The sequence below is a fragment of the Manacus vitellinus genome, unplaced genomic scaffold (genome assembly GCF_001715985.3).
Source record: "Manacus vitellinus isolate BGI_N305 unplaced genomic scaffold, ASM171598v3 scaffold_4_pilon, whole genome shotgun sequence".
Lineage (NCBI taxonomy): Eukaryota > Metazoa > Chordata > Aves > Passeriformes > Pipridae > Manacus > Manacus vitellinus.
The window spans coordinates 9,138,058-9,155,835 of record NW_021940604.1 but is presented as its reverse complement, the minus strand read 5'-3'; the positions used below and the strand labels follow the sequence as shown (position 1 = coordinate 9,155,835).

Here is a 17,778-nt window from a genome sequence, read left to right as displayed (position 1 = left end):
ATGGCGTAGCTGGTTTTTAATCCTATTCAGGCAGATTTAATGGGAACAATTAGCACCAGCTAGTACAGCACATTCTCTTATGCCAAATGATGCAGTTGTTGGTTATGTGCTTTCATAGCTTCCTCCAATCCCTTAAATTATGCTGGACCTATGACTGCCCTTTATTTTATAAGTCCATTATTAAAAGAGATTGAGTTACTTCCATGGCATTCCTAATTTGTGTTTTATTCTTTTTTTTATGCTACAGTGTCACAAGGTTCTTCTCCAATAATGTCTAACAGATATTTTTAAAAATACAAAAAATTGGTTTCAAGCAATAGCATGATCTCCTGTGCTTACATCCCCATGTGTCTAAGGAGAAAGTCTTTAAAATTTCCGACTGAATGTGGAGCTTCATTTGATTGGCCAATCTCTTTTTTAGACAACTTTTTTTTTTTTAAATTTTCACTTTACATTAACAGAAGCAACATACATTGTTAATGCATTAGAAAACAGACTGTCTCCAGTGTTAAAGTTAGGAATCTATTTTGCCATAATTTTACAAGCTAGTTGTCAAATAACCAGAAGCCTGGAACAGGCTTCTTTAAACATCTTTCACTTCCTTTTTTTCAGCTGCTACTCTACTGACCGTTGCCGTGTTACAGCGTTTCCAATTTGCTCTGGATCTGAAGTATAGGAGTCCGAACTGCTGTAACCATCTGCTGGGAAAAGAAAGTATAGTTTAATATTTGCTTTGCATAATTAGCATGCCCTGAGAGATAGAAGTAACAAATAATTTCAAATATCCAATTTGCATCGTAAAGTTTATGTCCTTCTATTGCTTCCCTGTCAGGTATCTGGTCAGGATTCAAAATCCTTGAGTCTGAAAAATTGAAGGATCCAATACAAGCCAACTCCACTCAGTACTATCAGGTGTTCATTACTACTGGAATGTGCTGAAGAATAAAAAATGACAATAATATTGTATTTAAATACAAAACATAAGTTTTCAAAAACAATAATTTTTTAACACTTGACATTCCATCACTTCAACAATCTGGTGAACAAGAGTAAGGGACATTCAAGGAAAAAAAGCAAAGAGTAGGATATGCCTGATTTTAGAAGTGCTGAAGGATTATCATCAACCTTGGAAATCAGGAAAAGGAAAAGATAGGTACAATACCCAGATTAACTCAGTGGCTTTGCTACGACTGTAACTTCTGTACCTTCAAGGCAAGTGGTCAGCTTTGTTTTGGACTAAATCTTTTTAAAAACTTTCAGCTTTTTGTTAAGGCAACCTACAAAAATGAAAGGTGCTATTATAGCAACGCATAGATAGTTTCTGCAAGTACACCCTTACCCTTAGAACCTCTGCAAAGCTTGAGGATTTTTTCCCCAGGAAATGAGGAGTCTCATGAAAATCACAAGATTTGTATGGAATAAATGTAGACAGAAAATAAGATCTCAGGATAATTTACCACAAGGGATTATTCTAAAGTGCCAAGTAAAGCAAAATTTAAGGTGGAAAGTCACCGGAGCAATGAGACTCAGTTGTTTTGTTATAAGTGAAGAGGAAAATTCTACTCAAAAACATTAAGATTTTTCTCAATTATCTAGTCTCAAAGGATTACTTTAACCTCCTAGGACACCAAAGTTTTCAAAAGTGTTAAGACACATTAACCAGGCCCCATAGATGAAAATCCTGCAGAGATGACACTCATGATCAGCAAGGCACATTCTTACCTGTCACTTTTTTTGTATTTTTTTTTCCTTAAAACTACAGGGTGGCTATATGTTATACTGCAATGTGGTTTGTTTTATTTCACTTCGTTCTTCCTCTAGGGAAGAATACTTGGTATAACTACAGTCCCCCTTTATCAAAGATTAAGCCATGCCTGGATAAGGAAAAGGGAGTAGAGAAAGGCTCTGAACTTAGCTTCTGCATATAGCAGTAGTTCCCTACTAAAAGACCATGTTGGCTCATTCTTTTTTTTTGCATCAGAAAACTACCTAGCAAAAACCAAACTCTGCTTGAAAAGTACAACTAAAGACATGGGTAAGACATTGGTCAGAATGAACAGTGCCACAAACAGTTTTTATGAGGAAAGCAAAACACATTGCAAAAAGGTACTTTCTAAATTCCTCCTGTATCCCATGCACTCCTGATTTCCTTGCCAGTGTGGCAGTACGAAAAGCAGAAAAGGCCTTGGCTCTGTCTGAGCACTGCTCAGCAATAACAAAAACATCTCTAGATTATCAACACTATGTTCAGCACAAATCCAAAACACAGCCCTGCACCAGCCACTGTGAGGGACATTAACTCTGCCCCAGCTGAAACCAGCACACCAACCAAAATACTTCTGATCTTAGTAATGCAAAGGACTTAAAGTAATGAGTTCTTCAAACTTGATTTTCACTGAAGAAAAGTTCCCGGCTTGAAGAAAACAAAAAAAGTCTCAGAAAGTCTCCAGAGATTCATTCAAGCTACATAGGCCTCCCTTAATACTAGACAAGTGGACTAATCAAATCAAAATAATGCAACATATTTTGGAAACAAGAAATACTGAAAATTAAAAAGGCTATTAGAAGCAAATAAACAGCTGTAAAGCTGTACCTAAAACAAACTCTAGAATTCTATTGCATTTTCTTAGTAGCTAAACCATATAAGAATTGCCTGAAAATTTTGTGGTCAATATATTTTCACTCTTTAGAAAACATGTTGTTACGTGGTTCTGAGGAAGTAGAATCAAATGGTACTTAGTCAATCCCACTTTCTATACATTAAATTTATCATCTTAAGATTAAAAGAGAAAACAGGAAGATGGAAAAGAGCTGACAAAAATGAACATTCTTGAACACAAATGGTAGGAAAACAACTGCAATGACATCAGTAAAACTTTCTTAATTACTCTTTCTAATATATACTTCATATCAGAAATGCTCCTATTCTTAGGATAAGTTTATCTAATTTTAGAGCAAGTTTTCATTCACTGAAGGTCTATGTTTTGTGTAATGTAAGAAATGAGACCAAAAAGCACTTTGATACTTACTAACTGTATTTCCAGATGTAAATTTTACAGATGAACTCATTTTATTTTCTTCTGGGAGATCTGATGGTTTCACAAGTAGCGGGCTAGTAGGGTTAGCATGATCTAGATGGAAAAACAAATCTAAATAAATAAATGAAGCCAAACTAGCCCTTACTTCTGATGCCAAAGCTTTACATTAGTTTTCTGCCCTTATCAAAGTGCTGCACTCAAGACCAAATTGATGTATTTTAACTCTGAAGTTTTAGATTGTAACAGTGTTATTTCTGTTTCTCAGCATTAAGAGCTGTGAATCTTCACCTATTTACAAGGTCAAGGAAATTTTTAGTAAATGTGTTTTCCATACTTGTTTGTTCTCATATGTTGAAGATACTGCACATGCAGCCTTCATGCATAAGAGCTCAGCATGAGTTCCATGACTTTAGGAAATATGGGCACACAACTGTCAATGAAGACTCCACTATTCCTCAAGAAAATTTATCAAACCACTTTGCTTATTATTGACTAGAGTATTAAAAAAAATGCCTGCCAATACTCCTAAATGCTGTCAGGTTTCAAAATAATAAACTCAGTATTTCTGAGCACAGTAGAACAAGCTTTATCAATGCAGGCTATGATCTCCATCTTCACCGTCTCCTTCAGTATTCAGTAAGGAAACCTGGGCATTGGCCTGGAGGCCTGAATCGAATCGATATCACGATGCTCCTGAACCACTCTCCAAGCAATAATATCCTGTAGATGGTGAAATCTTCACTGTAGCAAATGGCCAAACCAAACTCTACACTTATCTGAACAGCATTTCAATTCTTAACTCAGAGCACTTCATTAATTATAGTATCTACAACTCCAGAAAAAAAGTCAGTATGTTCAAGGAAGTAAAGCCAACTCTAATTGTATAAAACTTCTCTTATTAGCAGGAGAAAATATCTTACCACTTCCAGTTCTTTTAAGCTCCATTTCCTGCATGTGGATTTTGCTTGGAGTCATTCTTATGGGAACTGGGTGCACGATTGCAGTGTCCTGTGGAGGACATCAGAGTTAAGTTATGTTAATCTAGTTTTAAATTGTTCTAAACAAAATGTCATAAACTTAGTTTATTTACACAGTTCCAGGGAATTGAATATACCCATAAAACCAAAGCTCTAAAAGCTGTAGTCTTTCTCATGATTTATAAGAAGTAACTTAGCTACTTTAAAAGGGTACTAGAATGTTTCTATAGATAACTGTGCTGTAAATAGGATCTGAATTCTGGTATATCAGACATCTGTTATCCTGAACACATCTTCAAAAAAAAACCCAATTACAGTTCAAAAGCTGACTCCTCAGCTTTACTTATGATGCCTCAAAGTTATGGCCTCTTTACATAGTATGAGCAATGCTCTATGAAATAGTTACTTTTTACTAACTTAAGATAGTTTCTGGAGTCCTCAAAATAGCGAATTCTTAGTTTCAGTATAGTAAACACTACGGAATACACCTCTAGATAGGCATTGACCTTACACTTAAGCATTCTCTTTGTAGTTCAGACAAGGGGCTCCACTGAAAGTACTTTATAGACAGCCCTTTCAATTTGGTTTGGAGATTGAGTTCAGATAGCTTAAAAAAAAAATAAATCTCACAACTTTTATGCTTGCTCCTAAAGAAGCAACCTAAAAATATGGACATAGCTGTCTGAGTTTTTTTACTTAGAATATAAGAATGGGTGGGACAGTGACAGAACAAAACTGCCCCGAGATTACATTCTATCCTAGAAATAACAAGAAAATTAAACACTACCTTTATATCAGAAATGTCATCTGTTCTGACTACTCAAGCAGATCAACTTCACCAGGCATAATACATTTACACTACTAATTTCTGAAACTGTTTCAACAACTTTCAGTACTCTGGTTGCAAATATAAACTTTTAAAACCACTTTCTAGTCACAGCTCAAGCCTGTTGCACAAGGCTTTTAGGAATAGTTAACAGTTTAAAATATACTGCTTCCCATCATCCCCATAATGGGATTATCATGAAAAGATCACTGTTGTTGGAGCTACTTCATACCTCTGCTGTAATCTAATGTGCAGCTAGTCAAAAAATCATGTCTGGAATAGTTAAATGGATTTTTAAATAATGCATTAATTCACATCATTAATCTAATTTTACATAAAACAATTTAACATGGTACCAACTTTCACTTACAAAAGGCCAATTATGCTCCCATACTAAGGGATGAATGCACTGTTTTACTCTTTCCACTTATCTTTTACCACCAAAGCAGCTACTTTTTCAACAAAAAGAGAAAAGAACTGCTCTATGAATTTACACTTTACACAGTTACTAACAACTGCTTGAGAAAGCTGATTTTCTCTCCCCTGGAAAAGCAGGAGTTGCTCAATAAATCAGTCCTACGCATCACTGTTGAGACTGCTAAAACAAGAAGTCTGCACAATGCTACTGAAAATTTGTCATTTGTTCTTATTTTAAATATGGAAAACAAAGACTCTTTCCCCAAAGCCTTTTTTACCTTAGCAAGTATCAAAGATGCTCACTATTTTTTTCTAAACTATAAGCATTTCAAGAAAATGACTCAAGAAAGTGATTGCCCAGTATAATTTTTATATTTCTAGTGAATTTCTGTTTATATACACACAGGGCTATATAAGAGTGTACATGTATACATACACGGCTATATAAGTTTTCCATATAGTATCACTGTTCTACTTTTTTGATTATTAACACATGAGAAAAAAATCAAACTTCAAATTTCTCTCACTTGTTAATTATGTGTAAAAATAAATTACTAACTTATTGTGGAAACACGACAGTGATAGCTCTTTACTGTCAAGCAATTATACATAGTAAGAAACAACTACGAACTGATTTACATCATGTTTACTTTATTAAAACATAAAAATACAGTACATTTAAAACTAGAACTATCTCAGATGAATAAGGGCTGGTTTTCACTTTAAGTAGGACATTTTCATTTGTTTTGAATGTATACCAAGAGTAATTCTGAGCATGGGGAACAGTGCAGTTTGAATTCTAGCTTCTAGCATCTAGAAATGCTATTTCTGCATAAATATCAGTGTTAACTCTGAGATCAGAGCTGTGACATATTTAAAATACATGTATACTTACATATATCTTTTCAGAACTTACATGTTTAATACTAAAAGCAGTTAAATGTGTATTATGTACACCTATTATATTTTGTTACAGAATCAAATGGACACCAAACCTGTAATTAATTAAATTAAAATGGACACTCAGTGGTAATTAAGTCTGTAAGAAAAACAGGATGAAAGCAGCAGCTAAAACCCAGCATCTCAAAAGTGCTTTAATGTCACATGCTGTGAAGCTTAAAACCAGCAGAACTTGAAACACTGTACTGTATTTCTGGCTCCTAAACTTGGCAAGATATTTAACTACATAATCCTTCACAGCACTCCTCACTGAGTAAAGCATTAGAACACCACAGGTTTAGCTGTAGAAATACTAAAAGCCTTGTTAATAAGTAACTTGTTGCAAACATTTGGAATATGAAATACCACACCCATTAAAGTCCACCAGTTTTTTTTTTTTCAGTGAAGTTAATACTGTCAGCTCCTAAGAGTTCGTGCAAATCAGGCTCTGCAACTTGAAAAAAACAAAACCACCGAACACAAAATCTAAACCAGGATTGGTTTATCACTGGGAGTAGCCCTTGCATCGACTTACAAAACTTTTCAAAAACACATTATGCTTTAATACTTCAGGTACGATAGGTTTTGACAGCAGCGTTGTATTAGGCCAAAATTAACAGGAAAAAAAGCATTCTTTGCAATCAGAGATTAAACATGAGCAGTACAAGAAAATTTATATTCCTAAAATAAGCAAAAAAGTTAAGAAACCTGCCACCATTCCCCAAAAAGCAGTCCATGGAATCATGCATAACAGATAAATACAATGAATGGAAATTCAGTGTTAATAAAATTAATTTCAAACAAGCAAGCTAAGTGATTGACTTACAGGATCAGCTGGTGCAATGTTAGAATCAAATTGGGTCAGAGTTTGTGAGCTTGAAGAGCGTTCGCTAAATGTCTCCCACTGCTGAACAGACAGAGGAGAGAAGTCAGCATGATAAGGAAGATGGGAGTAAAAGATCACTGAGGAGATTTAGCATAGTAGTTCAGAGGTTGTACTGGAAAGTACTATATTTGCACTGGACAGTACTTGGAAAAGTACTTGGAAAGCGCACAAATACATATTAAGTATTTCTATTTCAGCCTGATATTGTCGTGGAAGCAAGCTTGTTATCTGTCAATATTAATCTTTAAATTCACATTTTGTAATGAAGATACAGGTGCACAGTTAGTCCAGAAGTACCTTCAGAGTTCATGTTTGCCAATGAAAATCATCCAAGTAAAAAAGCTGGTTAAGCCATTCAAATACTGTAAAGATAAAAATCAGGGACACATATGGTGTGGATTTGTAGCCATAAAATCCACAGAAAGGTTCCTCAGCGTTATAGCTGCCAAGTTTTAAACATATTTAGTAAATGCTGATTTTCTTACAAAATCCACACATAGGAACATTGAGCAGAGTACTCCAATTACACCAGTTCAGCTTGCCAGTGCAACCCCTGAGAAGTGATTCTACGCTGTAATAGAGCATTTTTACAAGTCTAAATCACTGATAAGGCAAAGAATTAAATTCAAACATATTGTTGATTGGTAAAAGCAAATAAGTCAATCTCTGAACAATTTTATAAGATATAGGCATGGCTGTCAAGAGTCCTCATGCAAACTGAGTCAAGTTACAGCCACAAGCGGTTCAGCAAAGTACAGAAGTACAAAAAATGAGTCTGTGATCCGGAAACCAAATTTCAAATCACAACAGGAATGCTAAACTTGTTATATTTTGGTAAAATAACAAGTAAATATTAAGCAAGTTTTAAACACTACAAGATTCAGAAATTACAAATACAAAATTTTTAGTGCTCAGAAAATTTGGCAAAAATTATGTCAGTATAGTTCTGAAAACAAATCAATATTCTTGTACCATCTCTATAGGCAAATCAATGCAAATGATTCCAGAAGATAGAGGACAAACTATACGGTGTTAGTCAACCTAATCTCATGTGCTCCTCTATATGTGCTCCAAACTATATTCAGTGTATGGCCTGTATGTGAACCGAGTCTAAAAGAGGTACTTCAGAAATAACTTCATAAAGAAATCCCTGAATAACTGTTTTCAATCAGATGAAATGAAATTCAGAAAGACTAACTAAATTTGTAATCGCTGTCACATGTGGTGACACTTCTCATAGAGACAGAGCCTTATCTCGTCATTTCAAACTTTAAATTAGCAAACATTATGGAATTCTATGCATATGGGATTTTCACAGAGGTGAGTATTTTTTCTGGTCATTTTTTGTTGTTGTGATTATCTGTTGTTGATTTGAGGTTTTAGTTTGTTTGTATTTGTTTTAACACAAAAAACTATCCTCTTTCATGGATAGAATCTAAGAAAACCTTTTTAGTAAGGCTTCCCAACTGCTCTGTCCCTGTTTAATACTCCCTATATTAAACAGTTCATCTCTGTGTCACTCCATCCCTTTCATGAAAAGGCAGCATCGCATGTAGTCTGGAGCTATACAAACCAATTGAGTGAGCCAGTTTTTACTAACTCAGAAACTTAATGGCCAAGTTCTGCCAGCCTTTCCCCTGATTTGGCCTCTTACATTTACATAGCTGCTCATTTTCATCAAATGTATTAATATTTGTTTTAGGGCTACCACTACCATTTTAAATTTAATTTGGCCAGTGGCTTCAAAGTTACTAGTGAGACTGGCAAACACACCATTTGATCACGTAAATATTGTTTCTTAATGTTTCAAAACTTCCATAGGGTATACAGCTTCTATGTTATAGCTGAGATAAATGATAAAATATAATTTGTTACAGATGATGCTCTACTGCTCTGAAGCCAAATTGCAGGTACATTTATTACTTGTCCACAGGCTCCCAAGCTGGACACAGACAAATGAACATCGACACCTCCTGACCACTGTAAGAAAAGTGCTGTTGTGCTCCCCCCTGACATACTACCAGAGGCTGGCTATTGCTAATTCCCTGGTTAACAGAAAACTAAATATATTAAGGATCTACTGGACTGCATCTCAAACTCTGTGCAAAATTTAAGAGTACTGACAGGATAAAACTCATACTAGCTAAACCTAAAATACTTGTCTTCTAGAATTGCAAAAATGTTTTAAAAAGACTTTCAAAAGGTTAATTACTAGAAACTAAAATTCACAGCAACCTGAACCAAGTACTAAGAGTACACCAAGACATTCAAAACAAGGTGTAACAATTGTGAAATTAAAAGCAAATCTCCCTATCTGTGTTAAAGCTAATATGACCATATGACCGAGACAGCTTTCAACAAAAAATTAATAGGCTTTTCAATTTTTTAAGCTTCCAGAACCAAGTGTTCAGCCTTGAGACTTGGATGGAAAAGATGTCTGAAGTGAGAAAGAAGTGATGAGTGAAAAGATGAAAACGTGAAACACGTAGTACCTGAAGTTAGGTAGATTTTCATGGTGCTCCGTATTCTGAAGTTAGAGATCAATGCCTTGGTCTATACTTGGGAGCTTACAGTAACTGAGCCTGGCAACTGGAGTCTATAAATCAACTATGAGCTACAAAGAACAGAGTAACCAACAGTTTTGAAACTAACAGGATGAAACTGCCTGGAATGGCAGATGATCCAAAGATGCAGAGCTTTTACAACCAATTGATTTGTTGATGACAGTTATAAGAGGTTCAAAGAAGAAATAATTTGATTGGTGCCTACAGTAATACCAGAATTTTTTCCATGGAATTAAAACCTTGAAGACTTTGATCTGACTCATGCTGAAAACAAAATGCTGAGGAGCAAGAAGCATGCACAGCAACACAGCTGAAAAATCAGAAATTCCTTTGTGTTAGAACAAAAAACTCTTAATATTTAGTAAATGTTCAACTCTTATTTTAGTATAGTTAGTATCCAGTAGTATAGCTAGTGTGAGAACTTTTCCAAACCTCTTAAATTTTAGTAGATTTTCAGAAAGAAAATACCACGTTATCTATATAAGACAAGATTTTGCCTGACAAAATTGTAATTCATTCTTTTCCACTAGTGCAATTACTCTATTCAGTTGGTTCAAGTTGCATTAGACACTGAAGAAATCTGTTAAATTATGATGCAGCTTACCAAATGATTAGGTTATTAAATATTTATTGACAACACAAGGGAATGTATCTACGTAAATTATAATACAGATGCAGACATTTACAGGTTTTTAGCAACAACTGAATATCTGCTCCACCTCCTTCCTAAAACATAGCTTCCTACCAGCAGTCTAAGAGTTAACTCTGTCAAACAGAACAACGAAGAACCACTAAATAATTTCCAACCTGGCATTTGTGCTTAAGAAGAAGAGCAGACTGTATAAAGTCCTTCCCTCTCAAGAAAGAAAGAAAGAAAGAAAGAAAGAAAGAAACTTTCCTCTACTCCTAACTTCAATCCTAAAAATTTGCTTATTTTCTGCTCCATGCTGACTTTCCTTTGGTTTGTTTAAATCTTTTATTACCAGTGTTTTATTCACTTGAAGTCTAATGAAGAAAGTAAAAAAAGCCACAAAAAGCTCTTTCTGTGAGAGAAGAAGGTAATACTTGGCTACTGACAGAAATGTCTTAGATGCTGAAACAAGTTTTCAATTTTTAAGTCTCAAATAATAAAAAATAGTTTTCCAAATATAATTTTGTTATTTTTTTCCTTTTTTTCCCTTAATAATGAAAAACAAGCCTATACTATCCTTATATATGGCTCCCATCAGAAACTCGTTTGAGACTCTGAAGTAGCTCTTAGAATAAAACATTGGTTTATTCTAAGTCAGAGGTAAAAACCTGTTAAAACAGAGCAATAAGAAAAACCTAGGAATCAATCCCTTACAGGCCTTTTAAACAAAGGACATTTTGTGGAGGAAAGAAAAAATACTGTTTGCCAACTTCAGTTTGAAATTCGGACAAAATACAGCTCTACTACATAAGACTGCTTATGTAACAAATATGTATGGTTAAGGATGATAAAGCAGAGGTAAAAATTTACGATTTAAATAAATCTGGCCAATAGATGATTTCAGATTGAACTTTGAGTCTTTGCTTTTGAAACAAACCCAGGGCTATGACTCTTCTGTGTTACTGGTGAGATATTGCATATTTCAGGCTAAAATCAATTCCAGAAATAACTCTTAATGTCCAGATCTGTCAGAAATGAATTCTGTAGTTTTGCAAAAATGTTTGCTATAAAAGTTCTTCAGAGGTAACAAAAAAAACCCCCAACATGCCCTAAATGAAAAAATCAGGAATTAATTCAATTTTTCCAATAAATACTATGAAATAATTTTGTGATTATTATAAAGCTTAATTACCATTAATGACAACATTTTAAATAGTAGCTCATCTCACAATGAGAGAGAAAAATCAGAAGGAAAACATTACCTTTTTTACAATTTTACACGTGCAGAACCTTCCTGTGTCCATTGTCCTGCTAACTTTTTCACAGTTTGTGATGAACAATCCACTTATGAGAAATTATGGATGCAAACACAATTTAGTTATTGACTGACAATGAAATAACTCTTAAATAAAAGCACTAACCTCGCTGCTCTGATTCAATTCTGGCCAGGTCTGGTTTAGGGATGGCATTGATGGAGACTTGCTTGGAGGTGCTTCGGCTGGAGAGCTGGAGTAACCTACCTCACCAGTCTGTTCCCCAACTTCTGAAAAGACAGGAATCACTATAAACCAAAATCATAAACCGCATTCAGTTTATTTTTAGAAGAGTTTCTCACATCTCATGGCAAGTGCAAAGTACCCTTTGTTTTCTTTTGCAAGTAAATACTTAACAGCAGACAAAAAACCCCCCACCACTGCTCATTAAGTCAATTAAGTCAAATACACTGTTTATCAGATCCTACTCTTATTTTAAGGATTTTTCTGAAAATTAGACTCTATATCATACTCTCTCCCTGTACTTAGGCCTTATCTAGATTTTTTAGATTGTGATTACATATAGAATTAAATGCATTTTTTCTTACAATGTGAGAGAATAACTTCGCACTAACATTTATTACATCAAATCCTGCACTGAGAAATTCAACTTACAGAATAAAATACTTCCTTATATGAAATCTCAAATCAAAACCAGTATATCAATGCAAACACAAAATAAAAATATGAAAATAGATTAAGAAAACCATTCCCTTAGATTATTCCCCAAAGAACATTAGTTTCAAGCCTCCTTACTAAAACAATGGCATTTCTGTTCACTACATTTTGCAAACTGAACAAGTCTAGCAGCTGACACATTGCAAATGTCCACCGGTATTCTTTAGTTTTCTCCAGAAACACTCATTCAGAGCTGTACCAGTTTTCATGATGCAGCACACTTATTTTTGTTCTGTTCAAACTATAAAAGAATTGGACAAAGTAAATATATGAACAGCAGATTAAGCATTCTGCCTAACACAGTAAAATCTTGCTTATGATGTCTCCTATTCTGCTAGATACCACAATGAAAGCTAAAGCAAGGCACTGAAAGCCTCAAAAACCTGGAAGTTCCAATTATAACTGTACAATGTAAATAACAGGAACAGCTGAAAGAGTGACTGATAGGTACCTAGACATAGTAACATGATGTCAGTAGTCCACAGAATTAAAAACTCTGAGCAAGACAAAATTCTATACAACAGAAAAGATGGTTAAATTAAATTACCATTTAAAAGGACTGCTTGATGGGTGTGTGATTGAAGAAGACTGCCACAAGAGCATGTGAAATGCAAAAACAGATGGAAATTTGTAAAACAGACTGGGTTTGGGTTCCTGAAGAGCTGAACTCTGCAGCCTGCTCTTCTGCTATGACAGTTCAATATTCTGCCTGCTGATCTTCATTCAGAAGAAACTAATAACAAATCCAGTGTCAAATTGAACTGAAAACACTTGAATAGTCAACACTGACCAATTGCATCTTTGAAAACTAACAACCCAAAGTGACACCAGGGACAGCAAGAGGCACAGCCAAAACAATGAACTACAAAAAGAAATTAATTGTGCTATCTTGAGGTCAAGGGCAAGTGAGGTACTAACATGAAAAAAGCCACACACAAAACCCAATAACTCATCAAAATTTCAAAGGTCATGTAAACTTCCTGTAAATAGCCAGACATCAGGTTGAGATTCGATGTTTCCAAAACTGTACCCAGCACTTAGCATCTTGTACTACTGTCCTTTAGGGAAAACGGCATCATAAATTATTTCAGGCAGGAACAGCATCTAATACAGCTTACTTCAGACAGAAAGCATCTAGCAATAAAAAGTAGGTTAAATCAAGGTGTCATGACGTCACCAAGTAGCCAAGCTGATGTGCTGCAGTCACTGTACACAAAATAATACACTAAGTTCAAAATATGCCAGTGGCACTGTCTGGCGAATACATACTGTGTATCAGTTCATATGAAGTGCAACAGGAATAGAAATTTTTTTGTAAGTGGGAAAAACCCAAAATTCTCATTTCAATGGTGGATAACTAACTTCCAATGTTAAACACAAAGTCAAAAACATAAGGCTGAAAACTGTTGTGGATAGACTACACAGTTACATGTAATTCAAGGAATATTGCGAACACGTACATGAAACGTGCATAAGACATTCTACGGAAAACTTCAGGCATTAAAGTAATCACATTGTGTAAGACACAAAGCATGGTAGATTTTTCCTACAATGAAATGGCACTGTGCCAGCAACCCAAACAAAACCCAAATTCACAGAAAATCAAAACTTGCTTTTCAAGTTTTGTAAAGGGTTGCTAGCTTTTACTAACTGAGAAAATTGAGTTTGAAGGAATTAAAATTCTATAGAGATATACTGCTATACCAGAAAAATGGCTGACTATCCAACAGATCTGTGTCATGTAAGAGAAGTACATATCCCTGGTCATGAAACCAGATGTAAGACAAGGCTGTATCTTAAACGGGTTCAGAACACCTGCAATGGGTCACACTGGATTCACAGGGGCTGATGAAGGACAGGCTGCCAGAGCAGACCAGGAGAGTTCTTCCTTCCCTCTATCTAAAGACAGACACAGGATGCAGGGAGCTCTTTTTTACTCTTCTTTCTGCTGACCACTAGTTCAAAAGTCAAAATGGAAAGAGACAGCAAGTTTCAAGTGCAAAGCAGAAGTGTGGAAGATCAGTGGGAAAGTTTCCAATGAAAGAATGGAATCAATAACAGTACTGTTAACACTTTGAAGTTTCCCATCTTACGCATTGGTTTACAAGATATTCAAGCAATTCATCTTTTTAAACAGTTTGACTGTACATTATTCACACTGAGCCACATCAGCAGAAGATCATTCACAATTTCTTTCTCTGAGAAAGTTTTAACCCATGAAAAAAGTGCACTCAAAAAGACACTCTGGTGCCACACTTCACAGTTTCTATTTCTAAGATGACTGTTGGAAGTAACCTTTATTGAAATAAAACTTCCATGGGAACCCAAATGAAAAAATTATTACCAAAACTTAACTGGTCGATCTTTCTAGGCTGATTTACAGTCCATAAGAACTCATACAATTTAGCCTGTGTATTAGTCTACACATAGACCTATCAGTACCTTTTAAGATAGTAAATGTATACTGGAGATTTGAACTGTTGTAACTACGAGTAAAATCACAGCCACATCAGTAACTTCTTCTGAAGTATTTTATTCAACATAGAAGTTCTGTTGATAAATCATGTATATGCTATATAAGATTAGCTATTTCCAACACTGTGGGCCCAAATAAAAAACAAAATGATTTAAAAAATCTAGTTAATTGGATAAAATCCCACAAGTTTGCAAAAACCATCACTTTTCATTGTAGCTACAATAACCACAGAATCAAGTATCAAACAGATTTTTTTTTAAGCACAGCTTATATAGCAAGGTAACCTTTTAACATTGAATAGAACAGGGTAACTTCCTTTTAATACCAGAGGGAAAAACTTTCAAAAGTAGTTTTTCCTCAAATTTAAAGACCACTTTGTACCTCATGAAAATAAGTGAGAAGAATTATATTAGCAAAATTGCCTGTAAAATAAGAACAATAAACATACACTTTTTGTTTGAATGCCTGATGTATAAAGTTTCCAGACAACTTCAGTTGAAATCTACTACCAATAAAGGCAATAGAAGATGAGGTACAAATATAATTGTTTTGTGGTTTGTTTCCCCCCCCTCAAGAAAAACAGTTTATACAAACAAATGTTACTTCATTTCCTACCAAGATTTTTGCTTGGCCATCACCTTAACAAACAAATAGACAGAACAGGGAGGTTTTAGACATTTGCTAGGTATTCACCCAATTAACTGTAGATATTTCTTATGAATGTCTTCATCATAGCAAAATTCTTACTCATACTGAAAACCTTTCAGTGCCAGCTCTTTGAAGAGCCAATCTACTCCGATAAAAATTGGCTTCATTATTAAAGCATAATAAGAGCCACAGTATCTAGTTTAAGAAATCATCACTAATTGTGAGATTAATCTTTGACAACCTACACAGTATGAAGAGACTCCCTTTGGAATATTTAGTAAAAAGAAATTAAATTCTAGTAAATTCTAGTAACCGTGCACCCACAATATTACCTGACTTTCCAAGCAAAGACTGCTTGTTAAGAAGTAATCCAAAGTATTTTTAAAATATTCAGCTTCCTTTATCTATTTTAAAATAGAAAAAGATGGCCACAAACATCCTGTTTTTAAACACCACTTTAACATGTAACAGTAGTTTGTTTTTCAGTTATGGGACTGATGTTTTGGTACATATTAACAACCAGAACTCACACATTCAATGGTTTATCTGGGAGCACCCAAAGGTAAAGGACTGCACAGAAAGACAAGGTGCCAACACATGGTAGGATAAACCTGCTGTCAAGTCAGGAGTTGAATTAAAAAAAAAAAAAAAAGACTGTGTTACTGATCCTGTACTTTTCAACTACTGTCCTACCTCTAGCATTGAATCTGGGAATATTTTCTAAGTACCTTCAATAGTCATGCCATATTTTCACAAATGAAGATGAACAGAAAGCATATTCATTTGAAAGCAAATCTGAAGTATACCTGGACTGGGAATTTGGAATACAATAGTTGGTCATGAATAAAAACCATACTGTGACAATTTTATTTTCCTTAACCTTTAAAGGCCAGTCAGTATTTCTGAATGTAATAATGAATGTGTACTGTTCCTAAATAACTTCCCTGTACAGAAATACATACATGCTCAAATTAGCTCTGAGCATTTATTAAGACTTCTAAAAATTCACACTGCTTTACTTCACACTGACTAATGCTTTATCCTCATACAAATATCTGTTGATACACTGTAAAAATTATAGCATAATTTAAAAATAGTGAAATTTGTGTTGAACCATATCTTACCTGTTGAGTCTTCCAAATCAATCAGCTTGGGCATTAAACTTTCCGGTAATTTTTCCGGCAAATCATACCCATTCTTCCTAGCAACTACCAGGTGAAATGCAGCACAGAATTCATCCAATGTCAGTGCACCATCTTTATCAAAATCTGACAGTTCCCTGAGAAGAAAAACTTGGTATAAATAAAATTTCTTAAGGTTATTTTGTTTTCAAAAAACATATCTCTGGTTTGCTGTTTAGAAGATCAAAGAATACAGTTTATAGTTCACTTTACCCTATTAAACATTCATATTAGTGCTACATTCTTTACTCTTCAAAGATGATGAGCTTTTATTAGTAACAGCATACAGATCATTTAAAACCACTTTTATCTCTCCAGATTTTAAACTCATTTAAGACACTACTACACAGTATTATTGGCCCCAAAGCATTTTTGGCAAAGTATACTACCCAAATTACAGTGCTGAGGCAATGTATTTTATTTTAAATGGAAAAATACTTGAAATAGAAATCATTACACTGAAAGGAAGATAACATCTGCCAGTGTAAGCCATTTAATGATAGCATGCAATGATGCAGTACAAATTCCAGAATACAATGAAATAGAAGGCTTGCACCAAGTCAAAGCTAAATTTGTCATCACGTTCCACAAAGTGCATTTAAAAACATTTGCATGTGTACATTTCATTTAAACTTACTTAGAAATAAATAAATCAATATAGATAAGGAATTATCTAAAATTAAATGAATTTTTAACAACACAACCTCAAATAAATTACTTCTAACTCTGAAGAGTTTTAAATTTACTCAAAGTGCCTTGTAAATAGTGTCAGCCTACACCAATTAAAGCCCACTGAAGTAATACTGGCATAAATATGAGCAGGACTGAACATACTAGGGTACTAGTGAAATTGTACTTAATAACACTTTATAGCAGGTAGATTACTAGGTGTCTACCAGAGAGCTGTCACCTTTCTAAATAACTATTATGAATAATTATTTTAACTAATTATCACACTTACCAAATATGAGAAAGTTCAGGAATAGGTAGTTTTGACTTAGTGAAAAATTCTTTAGCTGCAGATCCTGAAAAATGGCAACAACCATTTTTACTATTTAAGGCAAGTTAAATCATTCTAAGACTTAGACTTGTTGTAAAGATGATGTGTTATTTAGCAAAGGTTTTGGGGAAAATGGCACTAATTACTAGGGTTAAACAAAGGGAAGAGGCAAATTAGTTTCTAGTCTTTCTTGAATTACACTAG

General features: G+C 34.5%; 1 protein-coding gene across 2 annotated transcripts in view; it reads right to left on the bottom strand.

Annotated features, from left to right (window-relative positions):
• Positions 1-17,778, bottom strand: part of REPS1 (RALBP1 associated Eps domain containing 1) — a 46,630-nt gene that overhangs the window by 10,860 nt on the left and 17,992 nt on the right. Inside the window, exons 6-12 of one of the 2 annotated variants that reach the window (XM_025895738.2) lie at positions 17,536-17,599; positions 16,518-16,672; positions 11,700-11,818; positions 7,024-7,104; positions 3,959-4,046; positions 3,030-3,131; positions 629-701 (exon numbers count right to left, since the gene is read on the bottom strand). In XM_025895738.2, coding sequence (XP_025751523.1) covers positions 629-701; positions 3,030-3,131; positions 3,959-4,046; positions 7,024-7,104; positions 11,700-11,818; positions 16,518-16,672; positions 17,536-17,599 — 682 coding nt within the window. Of the gene's footprint in view, positions 1-628; positions 702-3,029; positions 3,132-3,958; positions 4,047-7,023; positions 7,105-11,699; positions 11,840-16,517; positions 16,673-17,535; positions 17,600-17,778 lie in introns of both variants that reach the window. The other variant, XM_025895739.2, reaches the window with a different exon arrangement.